Source organism: Podarcis erhardii, assembly GCF_964252035.2.
Source record: "Podarcis erhardii genome assembly, chromosome: 4".
Taxonomy (NCBI): domain Eukaryota; kingdom Metazoa; phylum Chordata; class Lepidosauria; order Squamata; family Lacertidae; genus Podarcis; species Podarcis erhardii.
In genome coordinates this window covers 69,266,523-69,279,009 of record NC_138508.1, presented here as the reverse complement: position 1 = coordinate 69,279,009, position 12,487 = coordinate 69,266,523, and the positions used below count along the sequence as shown (strand labels likewise).

Below are 12,487 nucleotides of genomic sequence, written 5' to 3'. Positions count from 1 at the left end.
AGTATTATTGTGGGTTAGGAGTTGTTTAAGATTGGGGGGCTGTCTGGAGGCAATGAAAGGTCTTCCTCCCAGAGCTTGAGAAAGAGAACTGTCATTGTCCAGGAGAGGTTGTAGATCTCTGATGATGCGTTGTACTGTTTTAACTTGGGAGCTGTATGTGATGACTAGAGGTGTTCTGTTATTTTCTTTTTTGGGTCTGTCTTGCAGCAAGTTCTCTCTGGGTATCAGTCTGGCTCTGTTGATCTGTTGTCTAACTTCATCTGCTGGGTATTTTAGTTCTAAAAGAACTAAAGAACCTTTTTAGAACTAAAATACCCAGCAGATGAAGTTAGACAACAGATCAACAGAGCCAGACTGATACCCAGAGAGAACTTGCTGCAAGACAGACCCAAAAAAGAAAATAACAGAACACCTCTAGTCATCACATACAGCTCCCAAGTTAAAACAGTACAACGCATCATCAGAGATCTACAACCTCTCCTGGACAATGACAGTTCTCTTTCTCAAGCTCTGGGAGGAAGACCTTTCATTGCCTCCAGACAGCCCCCCAATCTTAAACAACTCCTAACCCACAATAATACTATAACCAGACTTAACACGGACACTGGCACCAGAGCCTGCAATAAACCCAGATGCCAACTTTGCTGCCACATACACCCGGACAACACCATTACTGGCCCCAACAACATCACACATACCATCTCGGGACTATTTAATTGCTCATCGTCTAACATTGTGTATGCCATAAAATGCCAACAGTGTCCTTCAGCTCTCTATATTGGACAAACAGGCCAGACCTTACGCCAAAGAATAAATGGACATAAATCCGACATCAGGAACCACAAGACAGAAAAACCAGTAGGAGAACACTTCAATCTCCCAGGACATTCTATACAAGATCTCAAAGTAGCTGTTCTATTACAAAGGAATTTCAGAAATAGACTGGAAAGAGAAGCTGCTGAATTGCAACTTATCACCAAACTTAAAACTATGGAGAGACCTGGTTTGAATAAAGACATTGGATTCTTATCTCATTATACATGACAAAGCCATTTTTCACCTTCTCACCCCTTGCTTTTTCCTGTTAGACCTATTGCAGTCGTTAAGAGTCGTCAACAGGCTCATCGCAGCTATCTGCCAATCACCCATTCCCACCACCCTTCTGAGTAATACCCCTCCCCACCTTCTCACTATATAGAAAGGTCCGGTGACTTCTGTTTCAGTGTATCTGAAGAAGTGTGCATGCACACGAAAGCTCATACCTAGAACTAACTCAGTTGGTCTTTAAGGTGCTACTGGAAGGAATTTTTTTTATTTTGTTTTGACCATGGCAGACCAACACGGCTACCTATCTGTTGCTGCATAATTATTAGTCAAGAAAAAGTTGGCCATGATGGATAGTGCTGGGAAGAGAGAATGAATGAGATGGGGATAAGTACTAGGGACATAAATTTGTTGTGGAAATCTAAGCAACTTTTTCTCAAAAAAAAGAAAGAAAAAAAGCCTGCCTCACAATAAAGGCTGCAGACATGTGTCTTCTCAATTCTTATTGTTTTAATTTTGTTATTTCCCAGTGAACCAATTCTTGTTGCTGTAAACTAGCCGGCGTGTAGCTTGTGGCTATTAATTACCATAGTTAATGTGTTTACTGTTATGTAATGATGAAGTTCATTTAATAGCATATTTAATGTGAGCATCTAAGAAGATATGCAAACCTTGCTCATCTTTTATTATATCTGATTTCACTGTCTCATTCTCAGTGAATGTTAAAGTATGAAATTCCCCATAACTTTCATAGAACGTTTTTTTCTCTCCCACCTAATACACGTGTTGTAATCCATTTCATTGTTATTAAGCTAAAACCCCTTTGTATTTTTTTTATATGCAACCATAGCTGCGCCTTTTTGAAACTTTCACAATCCTGTAAATAACAATAGTGGAAAATAAAGGAGACAATATTTGTCACAAGGTCATGTAGCAACATGATATGGTGTAAGATCTCTTATGGGAACCAGTAACTCTAGGATAAGATATTGTGGATAGGCATTTTGCATTTGTGCAGTCAATGTCTTTTGAACATTATGTGCACAGTTATCTATGGACTTAACTGGGCTGCAGCTCAGCGGTAAAGTACATCATATTTTGCATGCAGAAAGCTCCAGGTTCAATCTCTGCCAGTCAGTGTAAACAATATTGAGCCAAATGGACCAATAGTCTGACTCAGAATAAGGAAGCTTCCTTTGTTACTGTTGTATTCTGTTGTATTCTGTGCAGTTAACAGATTTGTAGTAGGTTAATATGGTTTTGTAACTGTGAGTTTCATAAAGCAAACAAATGAAGCACATGAGAGTGCCTTGGAATACAGTCGTACCTTGGAAGTCGAACAAAATCTGTTCCGGAAATCCATTCAACATCCAAAACATTTGAAAACCAAAGCGCAGCTTCTGATTGGCTGCAGGAAACTCCAGGTTTTGATCATTCAGGAGCCAAAACGTTCGAGAACTAGGCTGTTTGAAAACCAAGGTACAACTGTAGTGCTCTTTCATTCCTACTATTGTGTTCATACTATCATAAGCAATTTGCTTCCACACTTGTGGCCATGAAAAAATGTCATTGGTCCACACAGAAGAGTTCTTGCTGGCATTGGTTACGGTAAGGTATTAGAGTTTTCTCATTCTTCCTACTCCCAACAACATAGTGCTAATGAGACTGGCTTTATTGCTGATTTTATTACAGACTATATCTTACAAACCCTATAAATATTCTATATTCTGCATTCCCTGACAAATGCATTGCTTAAGCTCCTGCTTAAGGTCATTAAATGAGAATAATGTCTTCTATTTAGCTAAAAAGAAGTGCTTTCATAATAAAAAAATGAACTAGTTGGTCCATGAACCGTTAATCACTCTTATACTCACAATATGAATATGAAGGTATTAAAATAGAAATTGTTGCAACATATCAGTTTTGGTTTTATTGCTGGACTTATTGTTGTACACATGAGCTCTGAAAATATAAATCAAGTTCTTTTAGTAAGAGAAGCACCTTTTGAAACATTTAAAAGCTGAAGCAGCAGCCTTCAATGATATTGCAGTTCAGATTCTAAAACAACAGTATTTAAACATTTGACCCTAGATCACTGGGAAAGTTTGTATTTTGTATTTAGCATGAATCACCATATATGATGGGTGCAATGGATCTGATAAGCCTGGATCATCTAATGCAAGAGTGGTGATGGTGGGGAATCCTTTTTCTTCTCAAGGCCATATAGACAACCTTCCAGGGATCACAGGCCAGTGGTGCCAAAGGCAAACATGGGCAGTGAAATGGATATGAATTTTACCTTTGTACAAGAGGCTAGTTCCATTGCACTCACACATCCCTCTCCATCCTCTGTCTAGACAAGAACTATTAACATTATCAGCTCTTGTACCTGAACTTCCCCATTCCTGATCTCATGTGATTGCTAGTATGACCAAGAGGCTCAAATTTGCTGCCATTTTGGTATTTCTTAGCACCTTGCCTCTAAAGTCACCATTTTACCTAAGAAGGTAGGCTATGCTGAGACTTAGGACAAGTAAGCAACATGTGCACCTTGGCTCACCTCCATTAACAGAGAATAGAAGTAGCTCTTGATATTCATGCAACATATGTGAGACTTCTGGAGTATGCAGGTGCCTTTCTCCCTTCTTAGTCCCCAATGCAGTCAAATACTCCGTATTCACCTATTAATTTGCATTTCGGAGCCCTGGACAGGGAAATCTCCATGCCTGAAGCACCAGAAAATCCGTCATACTGTAGATACTTAGGACACCCATTAGAACCCATCATGGTTAAGGGACCTTTAACTCACATCTGCATACATTCACCCACCTGTGCTCTGGACATTTGCATTAGATTTCCATGGCAAGAAAAAGAAAATATTAAAATTACCAGACATGCCATTCTCTTACTCTAATTGAAAGAAAAACTTTTTACTTGTACTACAGAACCTTTAAAAAGGATATAAAACATGCTACTTTGACAGCAGCCATACTCTATTAATTAGCAAAACAATTGTAATGACCTTTTTGCCCAGCCAGTCAGATGAAGGTCACAACTTGGGAATTCTTGTGATTCTTTTGTTTCTCCATGGCATAAAATAACAACAACTTATTTTCTTAAAGGCACACACCTACGTACACAGACACATATACGGGGATTGCATTCAGAGTCATTGCACACTTGTGTGAAATCGCATGCAATTGAAACACCCCACTCCTTCCCCACTCTGCCCCATTGTGCCCCTGCTCTGCCTCCACCCCAGTTACACCTTTTAAGTGATGTATTTTATGACATTTCCAGGTTAGTTCCAGGTTCGGCGCTGTGCACAATTGTGCACATATTGGTCCCACCTAAAATGGGGGCATATATAGAGTAATAGACAGCTTCCCCAATGCACATTGTGCAGTACATTGTTTCACATGCTCCTTATCAGTTTATTCATTGGAAAGAAGTTTGGTGCATCGTTTTGCATCCTGAATGCAAGTCTGTGGCAGAACTGAAGTTGCAGCAGACTATGGCAGCAAACCATTGCAGCCTGCTGGATCAATACAGTTGTACTATATTAAAAAAATAAAAATCCCTGGATTTTTTTCATAGTAATTGCCTATGAATTTCTCTTTCCATGCGAAGACCCAGTTACTACATTATTCAATAAACACACAAGATGTAACCAGCTGTACTTTTGAATCAATAAGGTATACTATTCATTGTATCAAATTGTAGATTTCAACGGAAGTCTCATAAAGTTCAACAGAAAAAAGCAGAAGACCCAGTGGATCAGTTCATTCTCTAGTCAGTTCATGCATAAGGTCCATACATGTAAAACTATCTATTCCACCTGTCTGTTCAAAGAGTCCAATAATCCACATGAAGGGTTGTTAAAGTTCCACAGAATCCTTTCACAGAGTCTAAGACAAGGATTTCCAGAATATTAGCCTTGTTTCGCCATCCTAGGCTTCATCAGTAGAACAGGCTCACATGTAATATTACAGGATAGTGGATCTTATAGCATAGTAGTGGTTGCAGTCTACTACAGCTGCTCTATTTTCAAAAGCCTACACTGGTGAAAATATTTTGCATACCCTCTTACGGACTGTGTTGTTGGCATCCATCTGTCTCGGGAGACAGTGGAAGAGTGCCCCTTTGGAGGTAAAATCAAACCATTGGAGAGTTACAGTGCCAACTATGGCTGTGGAGGGTGATACAGGAGACACATGTTTTATTTCAGGTGGAGGAGATGAAGGTGCCCAGTTGTGCTGCTACAGGTAAACCATGGTGTTTCTTCTTTCTCTGCTCCTCCCAGCAACCATTCCTCCTCGGGTCACTGCTGTAGCTACATAACCTGATGGTCTGCCTTCAGGCACTGTGATCGTCTTTGAGGGATTCCCATATGGTGGGGTTAATGTTTCCCGCCTTCATGTCACTGAAAGAATGTCAGCCTATTCCTGTTGCATCTGACCGACTGTGTTTACATTTTTTCATACCACTAACAGAAAGATGTGATTTGCTTTTATTTCCATTGTATAATAAATAGCATTGGGCAGAAGCAGTAATATTTCTGACAGATGGAATCAAATGAGACTTGATCAGAAGATCTATAGCAGTGGTTGGCAGTTAACTGTCATTCAAGTCATCTTTGCCTTTTCCACCCTTTTCATCCCTTCTTTCTAGTCTCCTAAATCGGCATTTATCAGCGCTGCAAAAAAGGCCAGATTGAAGTCGAATCCAGTCAAAGTGCGATTCTCAGAAGAGGTCATTATTAATGGCCAGGTTTCTGTGAGTGTGAATATTTATTTCTTCATTTTAAAATATAATTCTCTTTTAAGCAAGAGAGAGAGAGAGAGAGAGAGAGAGAGATTCATTCAAAATCACTCTCTAAAGTTTTAAATGGACAATAGTATGATAAATTGCCTAGATATGTGTGAGCAATGTATTCATTATAGACATTATATCCAAACCATGCCAAGATTTGGGGTGGAAATTAATGCTTTAAAAAAAGAAAGAAAGCGAAGTTATCCAGGATTCTAAGGATCAATTCAAGCATATAATCAGTGGTATGTTATAGTCCCTATGCTCCTCTGTACCATTGCATATTTTATTCAACGCTGCTTGTTTGGAAATATCTCTGTGTTGAAATTATACATCATGTGCAAAGCTTACATAACAGTGAACATCCATTATGACACACAAGTTCTTAAGACGGAAAGCATTCTCTCTCACAAATCTATAAACTCTTCACAAGGTTCTTAGTTTTGACGTTGAGTATTTTCAAGTGAGCAACTCAATGTGTGAAATCATGTGAAAGTACCTTACTGTGTAATTAACTGAATGGTTGTGCCTGAGCCATAATAAAGGTTTGTTGGCAGTTCAGAAGAGACTTGGGGGGACAGAGCTGTCCTTCCCGCTTACACAAAGGCCCCACAATTGCCTACCTGAGAAAGAAGGTGTTTCAGAAAATGCAACAGTATGTTTTTTATTCCTTGATCCTTCTTAATAATTTAAAGAATCCCGTTATGAAACCAAGGGCACAATGAAATCTTTGGTTCTTGGCAAAGTAAGCAACATCTCTGCATTAATATTTCATAGGCATCATCTCCTAATATAGGAGCTATATTATAAATATTATATTATAAATGCTGTGCTTTAAAAAGAGTTCACCGTTGCTTAATTTTGTATCTTGTTTCTTTGAATTTCAAGCTTCCAACTTTTACCTTTGCTCATTCCTGTGAAGAACGAGCACCAATTAGCGAGTACTGTGTTAATCATTGTCTCGTCCTTTCCGTAAACTAATCCCTGCAACATGGCCTCTCAGTTGCACATTTCTATTTGTAATTTTATAAAAGAAGAGGGGTATAATAATTGCCACCCTGGGTCACGCCAGTGACCCATTCAGATCAGAATTCAATCTGTGGGCAATAAAACAAATAAACCCTGGGAGGTGCACAATGGAAGAACAACATGCAAGCAGCAGATGGATTTGCAATCACTCCTTCCCCCCAATGCACAAAAAGGGTATTCATGCTGCGCCATATTACATAAAAGGTACTGCTGGGGAAGGAGACCAGGCTGCTGACAGTAATTTGGCAATATATTGTATCAAAGCTGAGCCCATCTTTTTCTCTAACTCTTTTTTGACTATGAGTAATGAGCAGGGGCAGCCCATCCCATTTCGTCAACTGAGGTGAAACAAGAAGGTGCTCCCCGCCAAAGTGTCACTTTCCAGGGTCGCGGGGCAGCTGCTTCCAGCTAGATCTTGTGGAACTCTTATGAGATCTTGCTGGAAGCCACAACTGCATGGCCCAAGTGGTGGCAGGGGCACACCTGCAGGGTCACAGCCCCATGGGATTCCGCCACCCAAGGCACTTGCTTCAGTCAGCCTCATGGGCAGTTCAGCGCTGGTAATAAGTACCAGGATTGTAACATCAGTGGCTTAAGGACAACTTGAGCACCATCCCTCCATGTGAAGGCCACCAGAAAATGACTCAATATTAGTGGTAAATATAATAATTAATTTTGCTTAGGGGGGATCCAGAGTCCTTGTTTTCAAGTGTCAGTCAGCTTGTGTGGTTCCTTCCCCTGAATCGGAGTTCTAGGCTAATTTAAAGCCTTGTTATATGGGAGCTCTGATCGTGTTCATTGTTTTGACTCTCTGACAGGAAACTGTTAAAGATAATTCACTTCTTTTCATGCCAAACGTTCTGAAAGTGTATCTTGAAAATGGGCAGACCAAATCTTTTCGGTTTGATTGCAGCACTTCAATAAAGGTAGGCTCGCTGCTCAGAATCTTCAACATACATTGCATCTTAAACTGCAAAAAATCAATGAATAAAGTTCCAGCAAGCCTTACAATAACATTTTTGTATGCAGGATTCAAGCTTGTACTATAAGGCTTCCTTGTGACGAATTTTGTGGATTTAAATGAATTTTATGCTCATAAACTCTAATGTGGCGCTAGTGATTCAAAAATAGGGGTGACGGCTTTAATTACTGCAACTTAATTAAAATTACATGGACCTCACTAAGAAGTCATGATATGCTGCCAGAAGTCAGCATGCTGTGCCAGCTGAAATTAAGATATTGATTGCTAATTGAATAACTTGCAACAAATATGGGTCAATAAGATGAGAAATAGGTATGTTAGGACAAAACAAAATAAAAAAATTCCTTCCAGTAGCACCTTAAAGACCAACTGAGTTAGTTCTAGGTATGAGCTTTCGTGTGCACACGAAAGCTCATACCTAGAACTAACTCAGTTGGTCTTTAAGGTGCTACTGGAAGGAATTTTTTTATTTTGTTTTGACCATGACAGACCAACACGGCTACCTATCTGTAACTGGAGGTATGTTAGGGTTATGCCAGCAGTGAATTGTATTACTAGTAAGTAGACCACAGGCTAAACGAATAAGGGATATTGTGAAATAAATTCACAATGTGAATGGTACTAATGGGAGCCGGAAGCTACTCTGGCTTTAGTGATCTTCTGGAACAGTGCAGGAGGCAGCATTTGGGATGCAGTAGGAGGAGAAAGTCAACAAAAGTAGCAGCCTACTGTCCAGGCCTGGCCCAAGATATTTTGGCACCTGAGGCAAACCACAAAATGACACCTTCTTGGGAATCAAAGACCAGCGCAGAGGGAAATGGGCCTGTTCTAAATCATGCCGGGCAGGTACAGACCCCAGGAGACCCCAGCGAGCAGCCCATGTCATTTCCTGAGTGGGAGGAGACCAGCAGTGCCTCTTATTTGTGAGAAGCCACAATAGAGGCGGTATTGGGGTAGGGTTGCCAAGGAGGAGGCACATCTGGCCTCCCAAGGTGCATGCCGTAGCAGTCGCTGCCACCATGGCAGAGGCGGCAGCAGCAGGTGATGCACTCCTCAGAGGCTGGATCCTGCCTTCCAAGGCGGTTGCCTGAACTTGCCTCATGGGTGGGCTAACCCTGCCACAGTCCCCGGCACTTTGATCAAAGGCCTTCTGTGGATGGGCAGTGCCTTCCTATCTGAGGAAAACAAAGCCTTTATCCAACTCTGACCCATAATGCATTAGCACAACTTAAGCATGTTGATAAATGCAGATTATATAATACACTTCAATCAACATTGTGACTTATTTATTTTTCTGAGAATAGAGACTTCGCTCTGGTTCCCTACTGATAGCTTTCCTAACCTCTCGAACTTCACATTTGCAGTAATGTGTTGTCCTTTCTACAGTCAGTTTCCCTTAGTTATATACTCAGTGTGCACATTTTTGCCTAATTTCTGATCTAAAAATAAATGTTTAGCAAAAATAAGTGAACTTGCGAGGAAGTACCATCAATATTTCTGTGATGCATCTCAGTCATATATTTCAAAAATCTTTGGAACTATTTAACTGCTTCAATAATTTATTTATCTCCCTAGCATCAATAATGATTTTGTGAACAAGAATTCTTATGTTCAGTTTACTAGGTATCCATTTCTAATACTGAACTCACCAATTTTTTTGTCAGGTGGCAAGGTTAACCTATATATAACCTTCAGAGATAAATTGAAAATAACGCGGATCTGTACGGATGGGTGGTCAGTTTTGAATGAAATCAGAACTGCATTTAGGGAAATCGACATTTAATCGTCATTTTAGATGTAATAACAGAAGATAGAGATTGATACAAAAGCTTGTTCAAAAATATCCACTCAGATGTTTAGCAGTGGGAAGATAACAAGAATGTTACTGATGGAAAAAAATGTCTTTTAAAAAGAAGAGAGGGGGGAGACAAATCTTTTTTTTTTTATGACAGCATCATTGCTTATTACTGAAGTGGAGGGAAAGTATATGGGGAAATGCCATAAAGTGGACTTCAGCTAAAGCAAGGGGAAAGCCCTCACTTTTTGCAGGCAGTTCTCAGCCAAATTCAGAAAGAGTGTGTATCTGAATCTCCTGCTTAGAGAGCTGGGGGTTGTTAACCATCATTTTAGCAAGGGATTCTTGAAAACCTTTTAGCAATGCCTTGCAAGGTGCTTTGAAGTCCTGACCTTGGGACTTCAAAGTGCCTTGCAGAGGACATCAGTGGGACATCATGTGATTGGCAGCTGAGCAACTCCAGGTCTGGCCCACAGACTCCTACCCCTTTGGACTGAGAAATTACATTTCAGAGTGAGAGAAAACAAGGTCCCCATTCTATCCGTTTCTTTTCTTCTGGGTGGTTGTTTTCAATCTGTTCTCTTTTGAAGGATGTCATCTTAACGCTTCAAGAGAAGCTCTCAATTAAGTGTATTGAACACTTTTCCCTGATGCTGGAGCAGAAGACTGATGGGTCTGGAACCAAACTTCTCTTGCTACACGAACAAGAGACTCTTACTCAGGTTTGTGCAATAATGCAACTAAGCATGCAACGATGAAGCGTTGTGGATCCTGAAATAAAGTTTCTGGAATATAGTATTGTTATTATTTCTAGAGCAGTGTCAGAAAACTACTGTTAGCATATAAATGTGTTTAGTTATAATGCAATGAACTAGACTTAAATCAAAGATGGCGCTATAAGCAGGATCTTCTGTCCTGCTGCTGTAGCTGAAATGGTTAGGGAACTGCTCTGTGAAGTCTGCAGTGTGTATTTAACTCTTGGGAGCTCTGCAACTCTAGCTCCTGGCAGGACTCTCTGCTCCCACCCTCATCATGCAAAAAAGGTTGCTCCTTTGCCTCTGTTGGGGCCCAATCTATCTCCTGGTTTCTGGTGACAGTGTGTGTCTATGGCTGCCCTTGTTGCATGTTCTTCCCCCTGCCCTTGGCGGCTTGGAAAAGGAGCCTTTCCGTCCCCATCCAGCTAGTATCCCAGGGGTGGGGCTCTATGTGTGTGCTCTGGTCAGCAATATAGGTGCTGTATTGTGTGGGATCTCCTTCCTTCACTTTTGTGTATTGTGCTGCAGAAGAGTAGCATTAAGCAGAGAATTAAAAACCCCTGCCTGTATCTCCTGCCTGATCTCTGAGCTACCCCCCCTCCGTCTTCCTCGTTTTACATATATATATATATATATATATATATATATATATATATATATATATTATATATATATGCAGGTTTTGGTGTCCTCGGGTGTCTTCCCGTGTAAAAGTTGGGGTGTCTAGGCGACGTTTCGACGAGGTCTCACTCGTCATCTTCAGGCTGGTGCTTTCGGCTTCTTGTTACTGGAACAGAGCAGGATCTCAGTGTTTGAGTTCCTATAAATACTGTAGAGGGGGTGTGGTGTATAGCCTCCAATGTTCTGCCCAGAACATTGGAGGCTATACACCACACCCCCTCTACAGTATTTATAGGAACTCAAACACTGAGATCCTGCTCTGTTCCAGTAACAAGAAGCCGAAAGCACCAGCCTGAAGATGACGAGTGAGACCTCGTCGAAACGTCGCCTAGACACCCCAACTTTTACACGGGAAGACACCCGAGGACACCAAAACCTGCATTCCTGTACCCGTGAAAATCTACGAAAGCAAATATTATATATATATATATATATATCCAAATCACACTGAGTATGTTTCCTCAAGCCTGCTCGAACGAAACCTGTTCCCTGATTGTTTCAGTAATGCCATAATCCATCCACTTCTGCGGTGATAAATGGTGATGCAGAAAACACTGTTGGGTGACTTCATTTATTAGATCATTAAGGAAGATTAAGCTCATTGTGGAAACAGCAGTGTGGGATTCTTAGAAGCTGTTGGTTCTGGCCTAATTCTGCTGTCACTGGAATCAATTGTTATTTTCTTTGTTATTTGTTTTGGAAAGGCCTTTCAAAAGCTCACCAATAGCTTGTTAGTGCTTCTTCCTTTGTGTGCTTGCCTGCCTGCCTTTTGATGATTAGGAAGTAGCTTGTTAGAGCAAGGAAAGCAGAGGACTGTATTATGAATTAGGAGACTGTATTATGGGCACTGAAGAGAAAAAAAGGCTGAAGAACAATGCTGCCAATTTCCTGTCAATCAAAGCAAACAAAGCTGGGCACAATTCAGCCAAAGTTAAGCATCTTTATCTCCTATTGGCTTCAATAGGAGAGATTTAAGCACAAACATTGGCTCTCAGATTGCTTATTTGCCACCTAGACAGTAGGTCCTCTGCATTAATTGTGTCACTGTGATATCAGGGGATTTTTAAAAAAATAATAATAAATTGATCTTGTGGTGATTTCCTTCTGTGCCATTAATAATAATAATAATAATAATAATAACTCATAAGCCACTTTTCCTCATAAAAATGTCCAAAGCAGCCCATAATATAACAGCAGCACAATATAAAAAATATATATCAGTACATCATTACCACAAACTTTCTAATACCAATTTATTTCAAAACATACGGCAATCCAAATAAACATTCATTTTCATAAGACCAACCTAGCATTTTAAATTCATGACAAAATTAGTGTTGGTGCCAAATGGAGCTTTTTTTAATTGCACTGTGGCATTGCAGCTGGTTTAAC

The 12,487-nt window shown here is 40.3% G+C and overlaps 1 protein-coding gene across 4 annotated transcripts in view; it reads left to right on the top strand.

Moving 5' to 3' along the window:
* FRMPD4 (FERM and PDZ domain containing 4) overlaps positions 1–12,487 on the top strand; it is a 198,023-nt gene that overhangs the window by 165,612 nt on the left and 19,924 nt on the right. For all 4 annotated transcript variants that reach the window (XM_081858658.1, XM_081858659.1, XM_081858660.1 and 1 more), the window contains exons 6-8: positions 5,716–5,820; positions 7,701–7,808; positions 10,250–10,381. In XM_081858658.1, the coding sequence (XP_081714784.1) occupies positions 5,716–5,820; positions 7,701–7,808; positions 10,250–10,381 (345 nt within the window). The remainder of the gene's footprint in view (positions 1–5,715; positions 5,821–7,700; positions 7,809–10,249; positions 10,382–12,487) is intronic.